The following is a 26,403-nucleotide window of genomic DNA, read 5'->3' as shown; positions in this document are numbered from 1 at the left end:
CAGCACCGTGGATGGGACAAGGACTTTATGTTTCCAGATGAATAACTAAAGCCTTATGACACAATTTACCTACTGTATTGCACATTTTGTGCACCCACACTCTACCCATTCAGATTTTTTGTGTTTCTTTGTGTATGTCACTGTCTTTTTATTTTTTCTCTATCGTCCTAGTGGATGCTGGGGTTCCTGAAAGGACCATGGGGAATAGCGGCTCCGCAGGAGACAGGGCACAAAAAGTAAAGCTTTACGATCAGGTGGTGTGTACTGGCTCCTCCCCCTATGACCCTCCTCCAAGCCTCAGTTAGATTTTTGTGCCCGGCCGAGAAGGGTGCAATCTAGGTGGCTCTCCTAAAGAGCTGCTTAGAAAAGTTTAGCTTAGGTTTTTTATTTTACAGTGAGTCCTGCTGGCAACAGGATCACTGCAACGAGGGACTTAGGGGAGAAGAAGTGAACTCACCTGCGTGCAGGATGGATTGGCTTCTTGGCTACTGGACATTAGCTCCAGAGGGACGATCACAGGTACAGCCTGGATGGTCACCGGAGCCTCGCCGCCGGCCCCCTTGCAGATGCTGAAACGAGAAGAGGTCCAGAATCGGCGGCAGAAGACTCCTCAGTCTTCTTAAGGTAGCGCACAGCACTGCAGCTGTGCGCCATTTTCCTCTCAGCACACTTCACACGGCAGTCACTGAGGGTGCAGGGCGCTGGGAGGGGGGCGCCCTGGGAGGCAAATGAAAACCTTTTTTGGCTAAAAATACCTCACATATAGCCTCCGGGGGCTATATGGAGATATTTAACCCCTGCCAGAATCCACTAAAGAGCGGGAGACGAGCCCGCCGAAAAAGGGGCGGGGCCTATCTCCTCAGCACACAGCGCCATTTTCCTCACACAGCTCCGCTGGTCAGGAAGGCTCCCAGGCTCTCCCCTGCACTGCACTACAGAAACAGGGTAAAACAAGAGAGGGGGGGCAAAATTGTGGCAAAACTATATTATTAAAGCAGCTATACAGGGAGCACTTATTATAAGGCTATCCCTGTCATATATAGCGCTTTTGGTGTGTGCTGGCAAACTCTCCCTCTGTCTCCCCAAAGGGCTAGTGGGGTCCTGTCTTCGTTAAGAGCATTCCCTGTGTGTCTGCTGTGTGTCGGTACGTGTGTGTCGACATGTATGAGGACGATATTGGTGTGGAGGCGGAGCAATTGCCAAATATGGGGATGTCACCTCCTAGGGGGTCGACACCAGAATGGATGCCTTTATTTATGGAATTACGGGATAGTGTCAACACGCTAAAGCAGTCGTTTGACGACAAGAGACGGCCGGACAATCAATTAGTGCCTGTCAAACACCGTCAGGGGCTGTAAAACGCCCTTTGCCTCAGTCGGTCGACACAGACCCAGACACGGGCACTGATTCCAGTGGCGACGGTGACGAATCAACCGTATTTTCTAGTAGGGCCACACGTTATATGATTTTGGCAATGAAGGAGGCGTTACATATTGCTGATACTACAGGTACCACAAAACAGGGTATCATGTGGGGTGTGAAAAAACTACCTATAGTTTTTCCTGAATCAGATGAATTAAATGAGGTGTGTGATGAAGCGTGGGTTGCCCCCGATAAAAAAAATGCTAATTTCAAAGAAGTTATTGGCTTTATACCCTTTCCCGCCAGAGGTTAGGGCGCGCTGGGAAACACCTCCTAGGGTGGACAAGGCGCTCACACGCTTATCAAAACAAGTGGCGTTACCCTCTCCTGAGACGGCCGCACTTAAAGATCCAGCAGATAGGAGGATGGAAAATATCCAAAAAAGTATATACACACATACAGGTGTTATACTACGACCAGCTATAGCGACAGCCTGGATGTGCAGTGCTGGGGTAGCTTGGTCAGAGTCCCTGATTGAAAATATTGATACCCTGGATAGGGACAATGTTTTACTGTCTTTAGAGCAAATAAAGGATGCATTTCTTTATATGCGTGATGCACAGAGGGATATCTGCACACTGGCATCACGGGTAAGTGCTATGTCCATTTCGGCCAGAAGAAGTTTATGGACGCGACAGTGGTCAGGCGATGCGGACTCAAAACGGCATATGGAAGTTTTGCCGTATAAAGGGGAGGAGTTATTTGGTGTCGGTCTATCGGATTTGGTGGCCACGGCTACAGCCGGGAAATCCACCTTTTTACCTCAAGTCACTCCCCAACAGAAAAAGACACCGACTTTTCAACCGCAGCCCTTTCGTTCCTTTAAAAACAAGAGAGCAAAGGGATATTCATATCTGCCACGAGGCAGAGGAAGGGGGAAGAGACAGCAACAGGCAGCTCCTTCCCAGGAACAGAAGCCCTCCCCCGCTTCTACAAAAGCCTCAGCATGACGCTGGGGCTTCTCAAGCGGACTCGGGGGCGGTGGGGGGTCGTCTCAAGAATTTCAGCGCGCAGTGGGCTCACTCGCAGGTAGATCCCTGGATCCTGCAGATAATATCTCAGGGGTACAGGTTGGAACTAGAGACGGATCCACCTCGCCGTTTCCTGAAGTCTGCTTTACCAACGTCCCCCTCCGACAGGGTGACGGTCTTGGAAGCCATTCACAAGCTGTACTCTCAGCAGGTGATAGTCAAGGTACCCCTTTTACAACAAGGAAAGGGGTATTATTCCACTCTATTTGTGGTACCGAAGCCGGATGGCTCGGTAAGACCTATTCTAAATCTGAAATCCTTGAACCTGTACATAAAGAAGTTCAAGTTCAAGATGGAGTCACTCAGAGCAGTGATAGCGAACCTGGAAGAAGGGGACTTTATGGTATCCTTGGACATCAAGGATGCGTATCTCCACGTTCCAATTTACCCCTCACACCAGGGGTACCTCAGGTTCGTCGTACAGAACTGTCACTATCAGTTTCAGACGCTGCCGTTCGGATTGTCCACGGCACCTCGGGTCTTTACCAAGGTAATGGCCGAGATGATGATTCTTCTTCGAAGAAAAGGCGTATTAATTATCCCATACTTGGACGATCTCCTAATAAGGGCAAGGTCCAGAGAACAGCTAGAGATGGGATTAGCACTGTCTCAAGAAGTGCTAAAACAGCACGGGTGGATTCTGAATATTCCAAAATCCCAGTTAATTCCGACAACACGTCTGCTGTTCCTAGGGATGATTCTGGACACGGTTCAGAAAAAGGTTTTTCTCCCGGAGGAAAAAGCCAAGGAGTTATCCGAGCTTGTCAGGAACCTCCTAAAACCAGGAAAGGTGTCTGTACATCAATGCACAAGAGTCCTGGGAAAAATGGTGGCTTCTTACGAAGCAATTCCATTCGGCAGATTCCACGCAAGAATTTTCCAGAGGGATCTGTTGGACAAATGGTCAGGGTCGCATCTTCAGATGCACCAGCGGATAACCCTGTCTCCAAGGACAAGGGTATCTCTTCTGTGGTGGTTGCAGAGTGCTCATCTATTGGAGGGCCGCAGATTCGGCATACAGGATTGGATCCTGGTGACCACGGACGCCAGCCTGAGAGGCTGGGGAGCAGTCACACAAGGAAGAAACTTCCAGGGCGTGTGGTCGAGCCTGGAAACGTCTCTTCACATAAACATTCTGGAACTAAGAGCAATCTACAATGCTCTAAGCCAGGCAGAACCTCTGCTTCAAGGAAGACCGGTGTTGATCCAGTCGGACAACATCACGGCAGTCGCCCATGTGAACAGACAGGGCGGCACAAGAAGCAGGAGTGCAATGGCAGAAGCTGCAAGGATTCTTCGCTGGGCAGAGAATCATGTGATAGCACTGTCAGCAGTGTTCATCCCGGGAGTGGACAACTGGGAAGCAGACTTCCTCAGCAGACACGACCTTCACCCGGGAGAGTGGGGACTTCATCCAGAAGTTTTCCACATGCTGGTAACCCGTTGGGAAAGACCAATGGTGGACATGATGGCGTCTCGCCTCAACAAAAAACTGGACAGGTATTGCACCAGGTCAAGAGATCCGCAGGCAATAGCTGTGGACGCGCTGGTAACGCCTTGGGTGTACCAGTCGGTGTATGTGTTTCCTCCTCTGCCTCTCATACCAAAAGTATTGAGAATTATACGGCAAAGAGGCGTAAGAACGATACTAGTGGTTCCGGATTGGCCAAGAAGGACTTGGTACCCGGAACTTCAAGAGATGATCACGGAAGATCCGTGGCCTCTACCTCTGAGAAGGGACTTGCTTCAGCAGGGTCCCTGTCTGTTTCAAGACTTACCGCGGCTGCGTTTGACGGCATGGCGGTTGAACGCCGGATCCTAAAGGAAAAAGGCATGCCGGAAGAAGTCATTCCTACTTTGATTAAAGCAAGGAAGGAAGTAACCGCGCAACATTATCACCGCATTTGGCGAAAATATGTTGCGTGGTGCGAGGATCGGAGTGCTCCGACGGAGGAATTTCAACTGGGTCGATTCCTACATTTCCTGCAATCAGGATTGTCTATGGGTCTCAAATTGGGATCTATTAAGGTTCAAATTTCGGCCCTGTCGATTTTCTTCCAAAAAGAATTGGCTTCAGTTCCTGAAGTCCAGACTTTTGTTAAGGGAGTGCTGCATATACAGCCCCCTGTGGTGCCTCCAGTGGCACCGTGGGATCTCAATGTTGTTTTGGACTTTCTCAAATCTCATTGGTTTGAACCACTAAAAACTGTGGATTTGAAATATCTCACATGGAAAGTGACCATGCTACTAGCCCTGGCTTCGGCCAGGAGAGTGTCAGAACTGGCAGCTTTATCTTACAAAAGCCCATATCTGATTTTCCATTCGGACAGGGCAGAACTGCGGACTCGTCCGCATTTTCTCCCTAAGGTGGTGTCAGCATTTCATCTGAACCAACCTATTGTAGTGCCTGCGGCTACAAGCGACTTGGAGGACTCCAAGTTGATGGACGTTGTCAGAGCTTTAAAAATATACATTTCAAGGACAGCTGGAGTCAGGAAATCTGACTCGCTGTTTATACTATATGCTCCCAACAAGTTGGGCGCTCCTGCGTCTAAGCAGACTATTGCTCGCTGGATTTGTAGTACGATTCAGCTTGCACATTCTGTGGCAGGCCTGCCACAGCCAAAATCGGTAAAAGCCCACTCCACAAGGAAGGTGGGTTCTTCTTGGGCGGCTGCCCGAGGGGTCTCGGCATTACAACTCTGCCGAGCGGCTACGTGGTCGGGGGAGAACACGTTTGTAAAATTCTACAAATTTGATACCCTGGCTAAGGAGGACCTGGAGTTCTCTCATTCGGTGCTGCAGAGTCATCCGCACTCTCCCGCCCGTTTGGGAGCTTTGGTATAATCCCCATGGTCCTTTCAGGAACCCCAGCATCCACTAGGACGATAGAGAAAATAAGAATTTACTTACCGATAATTCTATTTCTCGGAGTCCGTAGTGGATGCTGGGCGCCCATCCCAAGTGCGGATTATCTGCATTACTTGTACATAGTTACAAAAATCGGGTTATTATTGTTGTGAGCCATCTTTTCAGAGGCTCCGCTGTTATCATACTGTTAACTGGGTTTAGATCACAGGTTGTACGGTGTGATTGGCGTGGCTGGTATGAGTCTTACCCGGGATTCATAAATCCTTCCTTATTGTGTACGCTCGTCCGGGCACAGTACCTAACTGAGGCTTGGAGGAGGGTCATAGGGGGAGGAGCCAGTACACACCACCTGATCGTAAAGCTTTACTTTTTGTGCCCTGTCTCCTGCGGAGCCGCTATTCCCCATGGTCCTTTCAGGAACCCCAGCATCCACTACGGACTCCGAGAAATAGAATTATCGGTAAGTAAATTCTTATTTTATCTTATGTCCTAGAGGATACGGGGGTCCATATTAGTACCATAGGGTATAGACGGGTCCACCAGGAGACATGGGCACTTCAAGAATTTGATAGTGTGGGCCGGCTCCTCCCTCTATGCCCCTCCTACCAGACTCAGTTTAGAAAATATGCCCAGAGGAGTCGGTCACGCTTGGGAAGCTCCTGAAGAGTTTTCTGCATTTATTTTCTATTTTTTATTTTCAGGCAGGGCTGGTTGGCACCACACTGCCTGCTTCGTGGGACTTAGGGGGGGGGGGGGGGGGGACGGCCCAACCTCCCTAACCTCCCTAGGGTTAATGGTCCCGTTACCCACTGACAGGACACTGAGCTCCTGAGGTTCCTATTCACAAGCCCCACCACAGCGAGCGTACAGACCTGCAGCGCGCTGCCTCCCCTAACAGAGCCAGAAGTCAGAAGAGTGGTGAGTAGGTGGCCGGCATCCCAGTTAGCAAGTCACCGGCTGTAATGGCGGCACAAGGGTAGGAGCACAGCGCTGACATGCAGGCTGCGCTCCAGGCTGCAGAGAAACTGTGTGACCGCTGTGAGGGGCGAGCTGAAGCCACTAATGATACCCACACTGGCAGTACACTAGAGGGGTTTTGACCCACTGTAGAACAGAATATTTACCTCAGCTAGTATAAAACACCCGGGAAGACCGCGCACCATTAAGGGGGCGGGGCTTCACTATAAGCGGATCCAGCAGCTCACCAGCGCCATTTTCCCTCTGCAGCTATACACAGGCAAATTGCCAGGGAAGCGCAGCTCCTCCACAAGGACTCCAGAACACCTCAACGGTACCAGGGGGTCATAGCTGGGGGGGGAAGCAATATTTGGTGTACTGAGCCCTATTAAGGATACTTAGTTTGCGACTCAGCTAAACTTGTTCTTTAGCTACAGGGGCACTGTGTGGCTGGCTCCATTATACTCTGTGTCTCCCTGGAAGGGCTCTGTGTGGGTTAACTGCTTTTAACCTATATTTCTGTGTGCGTGTGTGTGTTCTTTCACATTTACTATGTCAAAGGAGTGTGTATCATGCACAGCAGAGTGTTTTTCTCAATCTGAGGGATCACTGCAGTGTACTCAGGATAGTACACATTCTCAGGCTAGTGGATCTGAACCAGTATGGTTAGATTCATTAAAAGGGATGATTTCAAATATTTTGAATAAATTATCCCAAAATTAGGATACGCAATACTTAAGGCAATCTGTTGATGACCTCATGAATAGAGATTCAGTGGTCATTCCAGCATCTCAGACCCCTGCCATTTGTCCGCAGAAGCGTACTCTGGCCCAAATCATGCAGGCTGATACCGATGATGATGTATCAGACCCAGAGGAGGGTGAGCTGGACTCGGGAGGGGGGATGCAGCTTTGTCACAGGGTATACAGGCCCTGACAGAAACTATTAGAGACGTCCTGCACATTCCTGATAAGGTGTCAGAGGACGAGGAGGAATCTTATTTTAATGTGAAAAATAAATCCTCAGCTACTTTCCCTGCATCTAAGGAATTAAATTCCCTATTTGAAGCAACTTGGGTAAATCCTGACAAGAAGTTTCAGGTCCTGAAACGGTTACTCACATCCTTCCCGTTTCCTCAGGTTGATAGGGAAAATAGGAAAACCCACCGATAGTTGATACATCGGTTTCTAGGCTGCCACGTAAGATAGTTTTACCTGTTCCTGGGGCAGCTTCCTTGAAGGATGCTGCAGACCGCAAGATTGAGACCACTCTCCAATCTCTGTACACAGCTGCAGGGGTGGCCCAGAGAGCCACTATACCTTGTGCATGGATCTCTAGGGCCATTGCTAAATGGTTAGGTAATATAATTGACAGGTTAGATTCCTTATCCAGGGGGGAGATAATTTTACACCTACAGCATATACATGAGTCTGCTAACTTTATGGTGGAGGCCATAAAGGAAATTGGTTTACTCAATGCACGCACCACCACCACGCGGGGGCTTGTGGCTACGCCAGTGGACTGCGAATGCGGATTCCAGGAAAGGCGTGGAAAGCCTACCTTTCACAGGTGAAGCCCTTTTTGGAGATGAACTGGATACATGGATATCCAAGGCTATGGCGGGTAAGTACATACCTTCCTTCCGCAGCTCCCCCGGCTAGAAAATCCTACACTGCTCCAATTCTGCAGTCCTTTGGGACTGCAAAGTTTAAAAACAAACCCAAAGGTTCTTCTACGGCCCTCAAAGGCAATAGAGGTAAACCCAGAAAACCAGCAACTGCAGGTTCACAGGAACAGAACCCCGGTTCTGCTTCCTCTAAGCCTTCAGTATGATGGTGGACCGCACTGCCTGGACGACAGGCAGGTGGGAGCCCATTTAAGATTCTTCAGTCATATATGGGAAACGTCATGCCAGGATCCCTGGGTCAAAGATCTTATAGCCCAGTGCTACAGACTGGAGTTTCAGGAACTCCCACTGCACAGATTCTTCAAATCAGGCTTACCAGCTTCTCAAGAAGCAAGTATGACTTTACAGGAAACAATCAAAAACTGGTACAGACTCAGGTCATTGTTCCATTTTTGCTTCAGCTGCAACACCAGGGTTATTATTCCAACCTGTTTGTAGTACCGAAATCGGACGGTTCGGTAAGGCCCATTTTAAATCTCAAGTCGTTGAACCCGTACTTACGGGTGTTCAAGTTCAAGATGGAGTCTCTGAGAGCGGTGATCTCAGGTCTGAAGGAGGGGGAATACTTGGTGTCTCTGGATATCAAGGATGCATACCTTCATATTCCGATTTGGCCATCTCATCAGGCTTATCTCAGGATTGCCTTACGGGACTGTCACTACCAGTTCCAGGCCTTGCCATTTGGCCCCTCTACAGCACCTAGGGTGTTCACAAAGGTAATGGCAGAGATGATGTTTCTCCTCGGCAAACAGGGAGTGAACATAATTCCATACCTGGACGATCTGCTGATAAAAGCACCATCCAGGGAGAGGTTGTTAGACAACATTGCCCTCTCAACCCGACTACTCCAGGATCATGGGTGGATTATGAACCTACCAAAATCTCATCTGGAACCAACACGGATGCTTCCGTTCCTGGGGATGATACTGGATACGGAGGAACAGAAGGTATTCCTTCCGTTGGAAAAGGCATTGGTGATCCATTCGATGGTGCGGGATGTTCTGAAACCAACCCGGATATTGGTGCATCTATGCATTCGCCTTCTGGAAAGATGGTAGCCGCCTACGAGGTGCTACAGTACGGAATGTTCCATGCAAGGCCCTTCCAACTAAATCTGTTGGACAAGTGGTCCGGATTGCATCTAAACATGCACCAAATGGTCCGTCTGTCCCCAAAAGCCAGGATTTCTCTTCTGTGGTGACTTCAGACTTCTTACCTGACCAAGGGCCAAAGGTTCGGGATTCAAAATTGGATTCTGTTAACCACAGACGCAAGCCTCAGAGGTTGGGGAGCAGTCACCCAAGGGGAACAGTTCCAAGGAAAATGGTCCAGTCAGGAAGCCATTCTTCCGATCAACATTCTGGAACTAAGGGCCATATACAACGCCCTTCTACAGGCATTGCAGCTTCTTCAAGATCAAGCCATTCAAGATCAGTCGGACAATGTGACGGCAGTAACGTAGATAACCGACAAGGCGGAACGAAGAGCAGAGCAGTAATGTCAGAGGTAACAAGGATTCTCCTCTGGGCAGAAAGACACGCTGTGGCGTTGTCCGCGATCTTCTTTCCGGGAGTAGACAACTGGGAAGCAGACTTCCTCAGCAGACACGATGTCCACCCAGGAGAGTGGGGCCATCACCCGGAGGTGTTCGGGTGCGTGAAACGTCGGTGGGGAATTCCACAAATCGATATAATGGCCTCTCGTCTCAACAAGAAGCTCAAGCGGTATTGTTCCAGGTCGAGGGATTCACAAGCAGTGGCGCTGGACACTCTGGTGACTCCATGGATCTACCATGGGTGTACGTGTTTCCACCACTCCCATTGATCCCAAAGTTTCTCAAAAAAATTAAAAGGGAAAAGGTTCAAGCAATTCTCATTGCTCCGGATCTGGCCAAGAAGGGCCTGGTATGCAGATCTACTGGAGATGCTCCTAGAGGACCCGTGGCCTCTACCTCTTCGCAAGGACCTTCTAAAACAGGGACCGTTCGTCTATCAAGACTTACCACGGCTACGTTTGACGGCATGAAAGTTGAGCGTCAAATTCTAGCCCGGAAAGGGATCCCGGATAGGGTTATTCCAACCCTGATCCAAGCCAGAAAGGGGGTGACGTCTAAATATTACCACCGATACGTCTCTTGGTGTGAGAAAAGGTAATTTCCTGCTGTGGAATTTCAACTGGGTCGTTTTCTCCTTTTTCTGCAGTCAGGTGTGGATGTGGGCCTACGTTTGGGCTCCATAAAAGTCCAGATTTTGGCCTTATCCATTTTCTTCCAGAAACAACTGGCTTCTCTCCCTGAGGTTCAGACATTTTTGAAGGGGGTTCTGCACATCCAACCGCCCTTTGTGCCTCCTACGGCACCTTGGGATCTCAACGTGGTGTTGCATTTCCTGCAATCGGATTGGTTTGAGCCTTTACAGGATGTAGACATCAAGTTTTTTACGTGGAAGGCCGTCACACTGTTGGTTTTGGCTTCTGCGAGGCGTGTGTCGGAGCTGGGGGCGTTGTCTCACAAGAGCCCCTATTTGATATTTCATGAAGATAGGGCTGAACTAAGAACTCATCAGCAATTTCTTCCAAAGGTGGTGTCTGTGTTTCATATCAACCAACCTATTATGGTTCCGGTGCTTACCGACAACTCTGCTACTTCAAAGTCCTTGGATGTTGTGAGGGCTTTGAAGATCTATGTGTTCTCTAGGATCCCAATAAATTTGGGTGTCCTGCTTCAAAGCAGACAATTGTACGCTGGATCAGGCTTACTATTCAGCATGCTTGGAATCTCAATTTGGTGCTGCAGTTCCTCCAATCGGACTGGTTTGAACCATTACAGGAGGTGGACGTAAAATATCTTACGTGGAAGACCGTTACACTGTTGGCCTTGGCTTCAGCAAGACGTGTGTCGGAGCTGGGGGCTTTGTCTAACAAGAGCCCCTATTTAATTTTCCATGAGGACAGAGCTGAACTCCGAACTCGTCAGCAATTTCTCCCGAAAGTGGTGTCTGCGTTTCACATCAACCAACCTGTTGTGGTTCCAGTAATCACCGACACTTCTGCTACTTCAAAGTCTTTGGATGTTGTGAGGGCTTTGAAGGTATACGTAAAGAGGACAGCTCGTTACAGGAAATCCGACTCGCTGTTCATTATATATGATTCAAATAAAATTGGGTGTCCTGCTTCAAAGCAGACAATTGCATGCTGGATCAGGATCACGATCCACCATGCTTATTCCACGACAGGTTTGCCGGTTCCAAAATCTGTACAGGCCCACTCTGCTAGGTTGGTGGGTTATTCCTGGGCGGAGGTGTCTCAACTTTACAGCTCTGCCCAGGGGCTTCTTGGTCTGGTTCGAACATGTTTGCTAAGTTCTACAAGTTCGATACTTTGGCCTTTAGGGACCTTCAGTTTGGTCAATTCGTTCTGCAGGAATCTCAGCACTCTCCCACCCGGTTTGGGAGCTTTGGTACATCCCCACGGTACTAAATGCAACCCTAGTATCCTCCAGGACGTAAGAGAAAATAGGATTTTAATTACCCACTGGTAAGTCCTTTTCTCGTAGTCCGTAGAGGATACTGGGCGCCCGCCCGGTGCGTCGTTCTTCCTGCACTGTTACTTGGTTAAGTATTGTTGGTTCAGCTTTTGCTGTTCCTGTTTAAAGTTGGGTTAGCATAGCTTTCCTCTGTTAGTGGTGAGATTCCGAACCAGCACACACAATCTTTATCTATCCTTCTCTCAAAGTATGTCCGTCTCCTCGGGCACAGTTTCCTAAACTGAGTCTGGTACGAGGGGCATAGAGGGAGGAGCCAGCCCACACTATCAAATTCTTAAAGTGCCCATGGCTCCTAGTGGACCCGTCTATACCCCATGGTACTAAATGGAAACCCAGTATCCTCTACAGACTGCAAGAAAAGAATTTACCGGTAGGTAATATAAAATACTATTTTTTTGAGACCAAGTTTCCTTGTTGCACAGGTGTGCCAAGCTTACAAAATGACGCAGTGGTCAGAGACAGAGACAGCAGTCCCTTGTAGCTGTATTTTGAATCCGCACCTGAATTTGTGGATGTGGACAGTGTGTTGATGGTACTACTCAGAGGCAGAACTCTGGGAGGCAACAGAGTCATCTGCCGCCGGGCTCCTGCTCTGAAGGGGGGGCACCTCTCCACCCATTCTGTGACACCATTGAATTAAGTTAATTGATAGCTGTCGTTGTCTTTTCAGTGGCCAACTTCCTCACTCGTCCCTGCTCCTTACAAGTCACACCCTTTTTATTATAGATGCACATTTTACAAGTGTCATACCCAGGATTAGAACCAATGACCTATTACACTGGAAGCAGTCATCTTACTGATGAAGTTATTTGCTCCTGTATAGGAAGCATGAGAACTCTAACTATATGAAGTTACTTCTCTGACAATTACAAGTAACTTCATATAGTTAGAATTCTCATGCTTCCTCTACAGGAGCAAATAGCTCCATCAGTAAAGTGTCTGCTGTTAGTGTAACAGGTCATGGATTCTAATCCTGGGTATGACTGCTAAGAAATGTGTGATTTAAAATAAAACACAATTAAATGTATAAATACAGTATATAATTTTTTTTCAGAACACTCCATACACACACACGCACATATACATACATTTATTTATCTTAATATAGGAAATAGGGGGGCATCAATATTTATCTTGCCTCCGGGCAACTGTGATGAACTTACGCCACTGGTACTTCTACTGGTTAACTAAATGTTTTTATCTGTCCATGATATTTAAAAAAATCTACTGTAAACCGCGACTGTATATATTTGGATTATTCCCAATGCGGAGATTCTCATTAATACAGACTTTTAAAAGTTAGCCCGTATAGTCTATTTCATTCATAAACCATGTTTTGTAATTACAATACAAACTCTCCACTGCGGGAGCATTACGTGTTTAATCCGCGAGGTAGTTCAGCCGGAGGAGGAGAGGAATCCTCAAACCGAGGGAGGTTGGTTCCAGCTGTGGGACTCGGCACACGACAGGCGACTGTAGCTAATTGAGCTCCCGTCTTACATGCGCTGTAAGTTTTGTCCTCCACACGTAATGCTCCCGCAGTGGAGAGTTTGTATTATGATTGCAAAACGTGGTTTATGAATGAAAAAACAGGATTTTAATACCTACCGGTAAATCCTTTTCTCCTAGTCCGTAGAGGATGCTGGGGTCCACTTCAGTACCATGGGGTATAGGCGGTTCCGCAGGAGCCATGGGCACTTTAAGACTTTTCCAGAGTGTGAACTGGCTCCTCCCTCTATACCCCTCCTCCAGACTTCAGTATAGGAACTGTGCCCAGGGAGACGGACATTTTGAGGAAAGGATTTACTTTTAAGGTAATGGTGAGATTCATACCAGCTCACACTTCAACCATGCCGCACACATGGCATTCAACAAAACACATGCCAACGGGCATGAACATTATAGCAACCGTGCTGAAAACATTTTTAACAAAACAACAACTGCAGGTAAAGTACGCACTGGGCTGGGTTCCCAGCATCCTCTACGGACTAGGAGAAAAGGATTCACCGGTAGGTATTAAAATCCTGTTTTTTCATACGTCCTAGAGGATGCTGGGGTCCACTTCAGTACCATGGGGTTATACCAAAGCTCCAGTACGGACGGGAGAGTGCGGATGACCCTGCAGCACTGATTGACCAAACTGTAGGTCCTCATTGGCCAAGGTGTCAAACTTGTAAAACTTAGCAAACGTGTTTGCCCCTGACCAAGTAGCTGCTCGGCAAAGCTGTAATGCCGAGACCCCCCGGGCAGCCGCCCAGGATAAGCCCACCTTCCTAGTAGAATGGGCAGTCACCGAATTCGGTACCGGCAATCCTGCCGTAGAATGAGCGTGCTGAATTGTACCTCTGATCCAGCGGGCAATAGTCTGCTTAGAAGCACCACACTCATGCGCTCCACCTCATCCCTAGGAGAGCCGTCCGCTTCAGACATGCCGACACGCACGTACCGACACACCACACACTCAGGGAAAGCTCTAATCTGGAGACAGTCCCCCCACAAGGCCCTTTGGAGAGATAGAGAGAGAGTATGCCAGCACACACCCAGCGCCAATACCCTGGAAAAAATTACCCAGATACAGCGCTTCTTTATATATGTACTGTGCCAAATTATGTGCCCCCCCCCCTTCTTTAAAACCCTCTGTCACCGGTGATCAGCAGGGGAGAGTCCGGGGAGCCAGCTTCTTAGCGTGTGCTGTGGAGAAAATGGCGCTAGTGAGTGCTGAGGAAGAAGCACCGCCCCCTCAGTGGCAGGCTTCGGTCCCGCTCTTTTAAAACAACTGACGGGGATTCACTGTAAATACCACAAAAAGGTGTGTATATATATATATATATATATATATGTATAGCCAGTCTTAGAGGTATACATTGCTGCCCAGGGCGCCCCCCCCCCCCCCCGCGCCCTGCACCCAACAGTGTGCACTGTGTGTGTTCAGTGAGGGAGCAATGGCGCGCAGTGTTACCTCAGTGAAGCTCTGCAGTCTTCTGCCGCCTTTGAAGTCTTCTGTCTTCCTATACTCACACGGCTTCTATCTTCCGGCTCTGCGAGGAGGACGGCGGCGCGGCTCCGGGACGAACCGCTAGGGGAGACCTGCGTTCTGACTCCCTCTGGAGCTAATGGTGTCCAGTAGCCTAAGAAGCAGAGCCTATCACTTAAGTAGGTCTGCTTCTCTCTCCTCAGTCCCACGATGCAGGGAGCCTGTTGCCAGCAGGTCTCCCTGAAAATAAAAAACCTAACAAAATACTTTCTTTCAGGAAGCTCAGGAGAGCTCCCTGTAGTGCACCCAGTCTCCTCTGGGCACAGTCTTAAACTGAGGTCTGGAGGAGGGGCATAGAGGGAGGAGCCAGTGCACACCCATACCTAAAGTTCTTTTTTAGTGCCCATGTCTCCTGCGGAGCCCGTCTATTCCCCCATGGTCCTTACGGAGTCCCCAGCATCCTCTAGGACGTAAGAGAAAGTTACATTAATCTTCTTTTCTTTATAAAAGTAAGCCTTCTCCTGTGGTAAAGGAGGAAGCTCTGTAACTTCTAACACCTCCTTTATAGCAATAATCATGTATTGTATGTTTTTTGCTAACTTTGGATCTATTCCCCTGGAATCACTAGTGTCGGCACAGGAGTCAGAGTCCGTGTCGGTATCAGTTTGTACTACTTGTGCAAATGACCTTTTTTGCGAACCAGAGGGGTCCCCTGTGGATGGAAAAGAAGAACTCTGAAAAATCACATCTTCTACAGATTTTCTCCAACTTTCTGCATAAGACTCAGATTTATCCAATCTCTTACTGATATGATTCACACTATCACGTAATTCTTTCACCCATTCAGGTTCATGGTGTGCCAGCAGCGCCACCACATTACAACTCTGTGTCCCTAAAATGGCTCCCTCAGGGGAAGAGCTCCCTGCCTCAGACATGTCACACACGTGCACAATCACACCACAGACACTCCGGGACTTATAGGGGACAGACCCACAGTAAAATCTGTCAGAAGAACACAGAAGGGACTTGCCAGTTCACAACTCAGCGCCAATGTAAAAAATCGCTGTGTATCTACAGAGACCTTTAGCGCTTTTATATGCCAATTTAAGCACCACTTTTCACTCTGCCCCCCTTAATATACACCCTGACACTTGATTCAGACGTGGAGGAGGGCCAGTGTGTCTTCCCCTGCAGCTTGTCTAGAGAAAATGGCGCTGAGCAGCGCTGGCTGACTGAGGAGGAAGCCCCGCCCCCTGCAATGGCACGTTTCCCCTCGGAAAACATGAGGTAATATTTATACTGACGGGGGTGTAGGATTGTGCGATGGCCCAATATGCTACCTTTTTGCCAGTCAGAGTAGGTTTTCATGCTGCCCAGGGCGCCCCCCACCCGCGCCCTGCACCCTGCTGTGCGCTGTGTATGGATAGCATGTCCGCGCAGCGTTCCCGCTCGCTGCGCGGTACCTTGAGCCGTCATGATGACCAGAGGTCCTTCTTGCAGATCTCCGGTTATAATACTCACGCGTCTTCTGACTTCTGGCTCTGTTAGGGGGGTGACGGCGTGCCGTGGGAGTGAGTGCATAGCCGCAGCTAGTGTTCAGTACCCTTCAGGAGCTAATGGTGTCCTGTCAGCAAGAAGTAGAGCCATGAAACTCTTTAGGAAGTTGGTTCCTACTTCTTCCCCCTAAGTCCCACGAAGCAGGGAGACTGTTGCCAGCAGTCTCCCTGAAAATAAAAAACCTAACATAAAGTCTTTTAGTGAAACTCAGAGCTCCACTAGAGTGCGACCAGTCTGCCTGGGCACATTTTCTAAACTGAGGTCTGGAAGAGGGGTATAGAGGGAGGAGCCAGTTCACACTTTGGAAAAGTCTTAAAGTGCCCATGGCTCCTGCGGAACCGTCTATACCCCATGGTACTGAAGTGGACCCCAGCATCCTCTAGCACGTATGAGAAAGACTATACGGGCTAACTTTTAAAAGACTGTATTAATGAGAATCTCCGCATTGGGAATAATCCAAATATATACAGTCGCAGTCTACAGTAGATTTTTTTAATTATCACGGACGGATAAAACATTTATTGGTGAATACACAAATGTATAAGATCCACCTCCCTGAGAAATTAAGTATGAAGTGATATTGTTTTACTGTATTGCTTTTTAATTATGTGCAATTTGATCATTATTTATTTTTTAATTATGAAAATTAATTACTTAAATTTAGTTGCTGGAGTTATTTGAATTTTTGCCATACTGGTTTGGTTGTGTTGTGTCTATGGGGCTAATTCAGACCTGATCGCTAGGGTGCCTTTTTTGCATCCCTGTGATCAGGTAGTCGCCGCCTACAGGGGGAGGGGGAAATCGCTGTGCAAGTGTGCATTCGGATGTGGTGGGAGAACCTGCACAAACTAATTTTGTGCAGTCTCTGCACAGCCAAGGACTTACTCTTCCAGTGCGATGATCGGGGCTGGAGCTGACGTCAGAAACCCTCCCTCCAAACACCTGGTCCCTCCTGTGTTTTTCCGGACACTCCTCAAAAACGGTCAGTTGCCACCCACTAACGCCCTCTTCCTGTCAATCTCCTTGCGTTCGCCGGTGTGATGGGATTTTTCGCACCATCCCATCACTGCCCGGTGCTCCCCATCTCTGCGGACCGTCGTGCCTGCGCATTGTAGTGCATACGCATGCGCAGTTCAGACCTGATCACCCGCTGTGTGAAAACGCACAGCAGCGATCAGGTCTGAATTGGCCCCTATGTTCCCTTCATTATCAGGACCAGGAAGTGACAGCACGAGAGGGCATAAGCGAACTTCAGCCCTTACAGAACCTTAATGTTTTATCCATTCTCCGTTCATTTGAGGTTATTTTGTGTTACCTATGCACCATTGTACCCTCGCGGGCTCGCTTCGCTTGCCACGCCTCGGGCTCGTTGTCTTGCCACAGGTTACTATTCCAAATAGTTGGTGACATGGACCCAGGGGCTTATGGGAAAGGTCCTCTCCACGAAGGGTAACTAGACGCTACCATACTGCTTCTTATACTTAAACAGCGCAGGGATAAATCCGTTCTCTTTTTAATGAATGTTGTTGTATGTCACATTCACAACTGCCTGTGGCTATTTGTATTGTGTATTTCATATCATTATTATTGCTTGCCTGAGCTGGTATAAACAGTGAAATCACTCTGTGTCCACCTCAGAATCCTCCTCAGCTCCCTATGTCTGTGGCATTTGCTGTGTGAGTGACTGCTGCTGCTGCAGAGTGAGGGCTGTGCTCTGATTGGCTCTCTGAGTCAGAGAGCCAATCAGAGCTAGCAGTGGGCCCTGTTGCCTAGCAACAGCCTAGAGAGGGGAGGGAGTGAGGGGACTGAGCAGGCTCATGTCAGACACTCTCCAATGAACCTGGGAAGTTTTCTTGTTACAAACACAGCAGCCAACAGAGGCAAAGCTATTAGGAACTAGAAAAAAATAACCATTCGATGGTGACAAACATTGGAAGGGTACCATTAAATACTAGAAACACTACGATCGAAAGAAAACATCGATGGTTCAGAAACATCGGTAATCGATGTCCATCCCTGTGACCTGTGACGGAGATTGGTGGGCGGTGCAGGAAGGTGAGGTGCATGCTGCAGGAGTCGAGGTGGTAGCCTGTTGTGTGACAACATGTCTGACAGGTGTAGTTTGAAGTGAGTCTGTGTTAAAGTGAACATTTTTTATATGGTCATTTATTTAATATATATGGTTAATGGCATCTGGCTCTCTTTGCAACCCTGGTTAGCTTGTGCTCACATCATAGCACTTACAGAGCAATAGCATAGACCAGTGATGGCTAACCTTGACACTCCAGCTGTTGTTGAACTACACATCCCAGCATGCCCTGCTACCGTTTTGCTATTTGGCCTTGCTAAAACTGATGCAGGGCATGCTGGGATGTGTAGTTCAACAACAGCTGGAGTGTCAAAGTTAGCCATCACTGATAGACCCTGCTTTCTTCTGCTCTATGTGGTGGGGGATGCTTGTTTTGATTTTAAACACATTTTAACCCTAACTGTTTTTTTGTTTTATTAGATAAACCTGTCAGCAAACAGAGCGTAATTAATACAATACCCCGTATCCAGTCCCTATATCTGCCAAGACGTTCATAGTAGGCCTTTTCATAGGCGTGCCGGACTTGAAAGTGCTTCTCTGTCTAGTTATATATACACCTATGAACCTTGTGTTTCCAGATTCCTGGTTTTGTTCTCCCTCTTTATTCGATATGTGCCATATTATAAATGATGCAGCAGATTATGTGTTATGATTTGTGTTTCATTTGCAGGTAATCATGTTGACGCTGCATTTATTACCCCGGCTGAGTGTCCTATCTGATCAGCTGCGCCAGTGCCAAGCTGTAATTTACAAATGTATATATCTTCAAACCTTATTGTCAGCCCCTCACTTGTCACATCATCGTCATCTGTCCACTAGCTCTTCACTATGTGCAAAACCTCCACATCTGGCCAAAATGAAGAAAGATGTGACTGAGAAGAAGCTGGTGAGTTGTAAGAAGTAGCTGATATTTCTGCCCTGTAAAGAAAATAAGCCCTCTATACATTTCTTAAGAGACGTACACACGGTGTGATTTATTGATATGGACTATGGGATGTATTCAATACCTGTCGGATCCTTTCCGACGAAAAGGATCTGACATGTCAGTATTCAATGCCGCGCCATTCATGACAATGTCAATCCGACTTTTTTTAAAGTTGGATTGACATTGTCGGAAACCGGGCTAAAACCTGTGGGGTTTGGCTGCGCTTCCGACAGAACACGTGGATTCCGACAATCCACATGTTTTCCGACAAGTCGAGAGTTCCTGACTTGTCGGGAAAAAACAGCCGGCATTGAATAGGTCGGAACCCCTTCCGACCTAAACCTGTTGGAAACTGCCGTCTTTCTGACAAGACGACAGTTTCCGACAGGTATTGAATACACCCCTATATAGTCCATATCGGTAGTAAACATAGTGCATATAGCACCGTGTGTAAACAGCTTGCGATGCCGATGTGCACTTCCGGGGGGGCTGCATCGCAAGTAAAAATAGACTGTGCAGGCTAATACGTACTACATTCATCAGTTCTGTAAGGCAATGGTTAGCAAACTGGATGTCGTGGCACCCTGGAGTGCCTTGGGGTACTTGTAGGGGTGTCCTGGGTTGGTGGTCTAGGACCAAACAGGCAAAACAAGTGCATGCTTCAACTCATAAAATAGGTGGACAATCAGAAGTGAATCCTGTCCCTCACCCCAATAATTATGACATATAAACACAATTTACTTAATTTTTATATTTTTCTCTTACGTCCTAGAGGATGCTGGGGACACCGTAAGGACCATGGGGTATAGACGGGCTCCGCAGGAGACATGGGCACTTTAAGACCTTTTAATGGGCGTGAACTGGCTCCTCCCTCTATGCCCCTCCTCCAGACCTCAGTTAGATTCTGTGCCCAGAGGAGACTGGTTGCACACTAGGGGAGCTCTACTGAGTTTCTCTGGAAAAAGACTTTGTTAGGTTTTTTATTTTCAGGGAGCACTGCTGGCAACAGGCTCCCTGCTTCGTGGGACTGAGTAGAGAGAAGCAGACCTACTTTACTGATAGGCTCTACTTCTTAGGCTACTGGACACCATTAGAGGGTCGGAACACTTGGTACGCCTAGGTGTTCTTCTCAGAGCCGCGCCTCCGTCCTCCTCACATTGCCGGAAGATAGAAGCCGGGTGAGTATGAGAAGCAAGAAGACTTCAAAGGCGGCAGAAGACATCAGATCTTCGTGAGGTACCGCGCAGCGGTCGCGCTGCGCGCCATTGCTCCCACACACACACAGCACAGCAAGGGCGCAGGTGGGGCGCCCTGGGCAGCAATGATTACCTCATAAAAGTCACTGGCACACATAGACACTGCATGGGCAGTATATACAGACCCCCGCCAGTATAAAAATTAGCGGGACCGAAGCGCGCCATCGAGGGTGCGGAGCTTAGTCCCTCAGCTCTAACCAGCGGCATTTTCTCCACAGCTTGCTGCAGAGACGCTGCTCCCGGACTCCCTTCACCGCTGTATACAAGTAACAAGGTGCAAAACAGGGGGGGGGGGGGGGCACATTAATTTGGTGCTAGTGTGATACAAAAAGCGCTTACAGGTCTGGGGCATTATTAATATTTCAGACCGCAGTGGCGCTGGGTGTGAGCTGGCAGACTCCCTCTCTGTCTCTCTAAAGGACCTTATTGTGGGTCTGTCCCCTATATCCCAGTGTGTGTGGGGGTGTCAGTACGTGTGTGTGTCGACATGTCTGAGGCGGAAGGCTCTTCCAGAGAGGATGCGGAGCAGAATGTAATAGTGACTTCGTCGGCACCGCCGACTGCTGATTGGGTAGACATGTGGAATGTTTTGAATGCAAGTATGGCTTTATTACATAAAGGGTTGGACAAATCTGAGTCCCTGAACCAGGCATGGAGACAATCCATGGATATTAATGTGTCACAGAACCCATCAGGGTCCCAGAAACGTCCCTTTACCCAGATAGCAGACACTGATACCGACACGGATTCCGACTCCAGTGTCGACTATGATGACGCTCGGTTACACCAAAGGGTGGCCAAGAGTATTCAGTACATGATTATTGCAATAAAAGATGTATTACATATCACAGAGGACCCTTCGGTCCCTGACACACGGGTCTGTATGTTTAAGGGAAAGAAACCTGAGGTAACATTTCCCCCATCCCATGAGCTGAACGCTCTATTTGAAAAAGCTTGGGAAACTCCAGACAAAAGACTGCAGATTACTAAGAGAATTGTTATGGCGTATCCTTTCCCCTCACAGGACAGGTTACGGTGGGAAACATCACCCACGGTAGATAAGGCTTTAACGCGTTTATCCAAAAAGGTGGCCCTACCGTCTCCGGACACGGCGACACTAAAGGATCCTGCGGATCGCAGGCAGGAAACTACCTTGAAATCGATTTATGCGACTACGGGAACCCTGCTCAGACCGGCGGTAGCGTCGGCATGGGTGAGTAGCGCGATTGCAGGATGGGCAGATAACTTGTCATCTGACATGAACACCCTCGACAGGGAGAGTGTATTGTTGACATTGGGTCACATCAAGGACGCAGCGTTATACCTAAGGGAGGCTGCGAGAGATCTTGGGATCAAGGGCCAATGCCATGGCAGTTTCAGCTAGGAAACTGTTGTGGACCCGTCAATGGACTGGTGATGCTGACTCCAAGAGGCTTATGGAGGCCTTGCCTTACAAGGGTGAATTTTTGTTTGGGGACGGCCTCGCGGACCTGGTTTCCACAGCTACTGCGGGTAAGTCTTCTTTTTTGCCTTTTGTTCCCCCACAGCAAAAGAAAACGCCTCCATACCAGATTCAGTCCTTTCGGTCTCATAAATTCAGAAAGGGACGTGGATCATCCTTCCTCGCCAGAGGCAAGGGTAGAGGGAACAGAACACCAGCTGCGGCTAATTCCAAGGAGCAGAAGTCCTCTCCGGCCTCTACCAAATCCACCTCATGAAGCTGGGGCTCCGCTGCGGGAGTTTGCACCGGTGGGGGCACGTCTTCAGCTCTTCAGCCAGGTCTGGATTCATTCGAACTTGGATCCTTGGGTGCTAGAAATTGTAACCCAAGGATACAGACTGGAGTTCGAAGACGTGCCTCCACACCGATTTTTCAAATCGGCCTTACCAGCTTCTCTCCCAGAGAGAGAAATAGTTTCAGCTGCGATACAAAAGCTGTGTCAACAGCAAGTGATTATCACGGTTCCCCTGTTGCAACAGGGAAAAGGGTTTTATTCAACTCTTTGTGGTCCCGAAGCCAGACGGCTCGGTCAGACCAATTCTGAACCTAAAATCCCTAAACCTGTATTTGAAAAGATTCAAATTCAAGATGGAATCTCTCCGGGCAGTGATTTCCAGTCTGGACGGGGGGGATTTTATGGTGTCACTAGACCTAAAGGATGCATACCTTCATGTCCCCATATATCCTCATCAGGCGTTCCTGAGATTCGCTGTGCAGGATTGTCATTACCAATTTCAGACGTTGCCGTTTGGGCTTTCCACGGCCCCGAGGATTTTCACCAAGGTAATGGCGGAAATGATGGTGCTCCTGCGCACGCAAGGTGTCACAATTATCCCGTACTTGGACGATCTCCTAATAAAGGCGAGATCAAGAGACCAGTTACTGAAAAGCGTGGCACTCTCTCTGAGGGTACTACAACAACACGGCTGGCTATTAAATTTGCCAAAGTCGCAGTTGAAGCCGACAACTCGACTGTCGTTTTTGGGCATGATTCTGGACACTGAACGGCAGAGGGTTTTTCTCCCAATGGAAAAAGCTCTGGAACTCCAGAACATGGTCAGGGATCTGCTGAAACCAAAAAGAGTGTCGATTCATCAATGCACTCGGGTGTTGGGAAAGATGGCGGCGGCCTACGAGGCCATTCCGTTTGGCAGGTTCCATGCAAGAACATTTCAGTGGGACCTACTGGACAAATGGTCAGGGTCCCATCTCCAAATGCATCGGATGATAAGCCTGTCCCCCAAGGCCAGGATATCTCTCCTCTGGTGGCTCCACAGTGCTCACCTCCTAGAGGGTCGCAGGTTCGGAATCCAGGATTGGGTTCTGGTGACCACAGACGCGAGCCTCCGAGGCTGGGGAGCGGTCACACAAGGAAAACATTTTCAGGGAATATGGTCAAGCTAGGAGGCTTGTCTGCACATAAATGTGCTGGAATTGAGGGCCATATACAACGGTCTCAGACAGGCGGAGCATCTTCTTCGCAACCTGCCTGTACTGATCCAGTCAGACAACATCACAGCCGTGGCACATGTAAACTGCCACGGCGGAACAAGAAGCAGAGCAGCGATGGCGGAGGCCACCAGGATTCTTCGCTGGGCGGAAAATCATGTAAGCGCTGTGTCAGCTGTTTTCATCCCGGGAGTAGACAACTGGGAAGCAGACTTTCTCAGCAGACACGATCTTCATCCAGGAGAGTGGGGGCTTCATCAAGAGGTCTTTGCAGAAGTGACAAACGGTTGGGGATTCCCTCAAATAGACATGATGGCGTCACGCCTCAACAAAAAGCTTTGGACGTATTGTTCCAGGTCGAGGGACCCTCAAGCAATAGCAGTAGACGCACTAGTGACACTGTGGGTGTATCGGTCGGTCTATGTGTTCCCTCCACTTCCACTCATCCCAAAGATATTGAGGATCATAAGAAGAACAAGAGTTCAAACGATATTCATTGTTCCAGACTGGCCTCGAAGGGCCTGGTATCCAGATCTTCAGGAAATGCTCACAGAAGATCCTTGGCCTCTTCCTCTAAGAGAGGACCTGTTACAACAGGGGCCGTGTGTGTTCCAAGACTTACCGCGGTTACGTTTGACGGCATGGCAATTGAACACCAAATCCTAGCTAGGAAAGGTATTCCAGGAGAGGTCATCCCTACTCTGCTTAAAGCTAGGAAGGAGGTAACGGCGAAGCATCATCACCGTATCTGGAGGAAGTATGTGTCTTGGTGTGAAACCAAGAATGCTCCTACGGAGGTTTTTCAGCTGGGTCATTTTCTCCATTTTCTACAGGCAGTGCTGGATATGGGCCTAAAGTTAGGCTCCATTAAGGTGCAGATTTCGGCCTTACCAATATTTTTTCAGAAGGAATTCGCCTCTCTTCCAGAAGTGCAGACTTTTGTGAAGGGAGTACTGCACATCCAACCTCCTTTTGTGCCCCCAGTGGCACCGTGGGACCTTAACGTGGTGTTACAGTTCCTTAAATCACATTGGTTTGAACCACTTCAAACTGTTGAGTTAAAATTTCTCACTTGGAAAGTGGTCATGTTATTGGCCTCGGCATCTGCAAGGCGGGTGTAAGAATTGGCGGCCTTGTCTTACAAGAGCCCCTATCTGATTTTCCATGTGGATAGAGCGGAATTGAGAACTCGTCCACAATTTCTACCTAAGGTGGTTTCGTCGTTTCACATGAACCAACCTATTGTAGTGCCGGTGGCTACGGATGTCTTGGAGGATTCCAAGTACCTGGATGTAGTCAAGGCTTTAAAAATCTATGTAGCCAGAACGGCTCGTATTAGGAAAACGGAGGCTCTGTTTATCCTATATGCAGCCAACAAGGTTAGCGCTCCTGTTTCCAAGCAGACTATCACATGCTGGATCTGTAACACGATTCAGCAGGCTCATTCTACGGCTGGATTGCCGTTACCAAAATCAGTAAAGGCCCGTTCCACTAGGAAGGTGGGCTCTTCTTGGGCGACTGCCCGAGGCGTCTCGGCGTTACAGCTTTGCCGAGCAGCTACTTGGTCGGGTTCAAACACTTTTTTGCAAAATTCTATAAGTTTGATGTCCTGGCTGATGAGGACCTCTCTTTTGCTCAATCGGTGCTGCAGAGTCATTCGCACTCTCCCGCCCGGTCTGGAGCTTTGGTATACACCCCATGGGCCTTACGGTGTCCCCAGCATCCTGTAGGACGTAAGAGAAAATAAGATTTTAAACCTACCGGTAAATCTTTGTCTCCTAGTCCGTAGAGGATGCTGGGCGCCCGTCCCAGTGTGGAATAAATCTGCAGTACTTGTACGTAGTTATTGATAAGTCTACACAAGGGTTGTGTTGCAGTTCAGATCAAGCTGCTGCTGATCTTATTTGTTCATACTGTTAACTGGTTTAGTTATATCCCAGGTTGTACGGTGTGTTGTGGTGTGAGCTGGTATGTATCTCACCTTTAATTAACAAAATCCTTTCCTCGAAATGTCCGTCGCCTCTTGGCACAGTTCCTATAACTGAGGTCTGGAGGAGGGGCATAGAGGGAGGAGCCAGTTCACGTCCATTAAAAGGTCTTAAAGTGCCCATGTTTCCTGCGGAGCCCGTCTATACCCCATGGTCCTTACGGTGTCCCCAGCATCCTCTACGGACTAGGAGAAAAAGATTTACCGGTAGGTTTAAAATCTTATTTCTCTGACGTCCTAGTGGATGCTGGGGACTCCGTAAGGACCATGGGGAATAGCGGGCTCCGAAGGAGACTGGGCACTCTAAAGAAAGATTTAGTACTATCTGGTGTGCACTGGCTCCTCCCCCTATGCCCCTCCTCCAGACCTCAGTTAGAATCTGTGCCCGGACAGAGCTGGGTGCTTTTAGTGAGCTCTCCTGAGCTTGCTAATAAGAAAGTATTTTTTTAGGTTTTTTATTTTCAGAGAGCTTCTGCTGGCAACAGACTCTCTGCTACGTGGGACTGAGGGGAGAGAAGCAAACCTACTAACTGCGGCTAGGTTGCGCTTCTTAGGCTACTGGACACCATTAGCTCCAGAGGGATCGAACACAGGACCTGACCTTGTCGTCCGGAGCCGCGCCGCCGTCCCCCTCGCAGAGCCAGAAGACAGAAGCCGGCAGAAGCGGAGAAGACATCGAAATCGGCGGCTGAAGACTCCTGTCTTCACATGAGGTAGCGCACAGCACTGCAGCTGTGCGCCATTGCTCCCGCATTACACCCACACACTCCGGTCACTGTAGGGTGCAGGGCTCAGGGGGGGGCGCCCTGGGCAGCAATTAGATACCTCCTGGCGAATGCTGCATATAAACAGTGCCAAACTGTTATATGTATGAGCCCCCGCCATTTATTTCTCTAACGTCCTAAGTGGATGCTGGGGACTCCGTCAGGACCATGGGGATTAGCGGCTCCGCAGGAGACAGGGCACAAAAATAAAGCTTTAGGATCAGGTGGTGTGCACTGGCTCCTCCCCCTATGACCCTCCTCCAAGCCTCAGTTAGGTTTTTGTGCCCGTCCGAGCAGGGTGCAATCTAGGTGGCTCTCCTAAAGAGCTGCTTAGAAAAAGTTTTTTAGGTTTTTTATTTTCAGTGAGTCCTGTTGGCAACAGGCTCACT

The 26,403-nt window shown here is 48.7% G+C and overlaps 1 protein-coding gene across 3 annotated transcripts in view; it reads left to right on the top strand.

The window, feature by feature from the left end:
* The first annotated feature begins 16,923 nt into the window (after nt 1-16,923).
* MTG2 (mitochondrial ribosome associated GTPase 2) overlaps nt 16,924-26,403 on the top strand; it is a 69,553-nt gene continuing 60,073 nt past the window's right edge. The window contains exons 1-2 of one of the 3 annotated variants that reach the window (XM_063959313.1): nt 16,924-17,025; nt 18,803-19,018. In XM_063959313.1, the coding sequence (XP_063815383.1) occupies nt 18,809-19,018 (210 nt within the window). In that variant the 5' untranslated portion in view covers nt 16,924-17,025; nt 18,803-18,808. Of the gene's footprint in view, nt 17,026-17,810; nt 18,171-18,802; nt 19,019-26,403 lie in introns of those variants that run through there. The other 2 variants (XM_063959312.1, XM_063959311.1) reach the window with 2 other exon arrangements.

This window comes from Pseudophryne corroboree, chromosome 3 (assembly GCF_028390025.1).
Source record: "Pseudophryne corroboree isolate aPseCor3 chromosome 3, aPseCor3.hap2, whole genome shotgun sequence".
Classification (NCBI taxonomy): Eukaryota; Metazoa; Chordata; class Amphibia; order Anura; family Myobatrachidae; genus Pseudophryne; species Pseudophryne corroboree.
The sequence above is the reverse complement of the archived record's forward strand: the minus strand, read 5'-3'. Positions and strand labels throughout refer to the sequence as shown.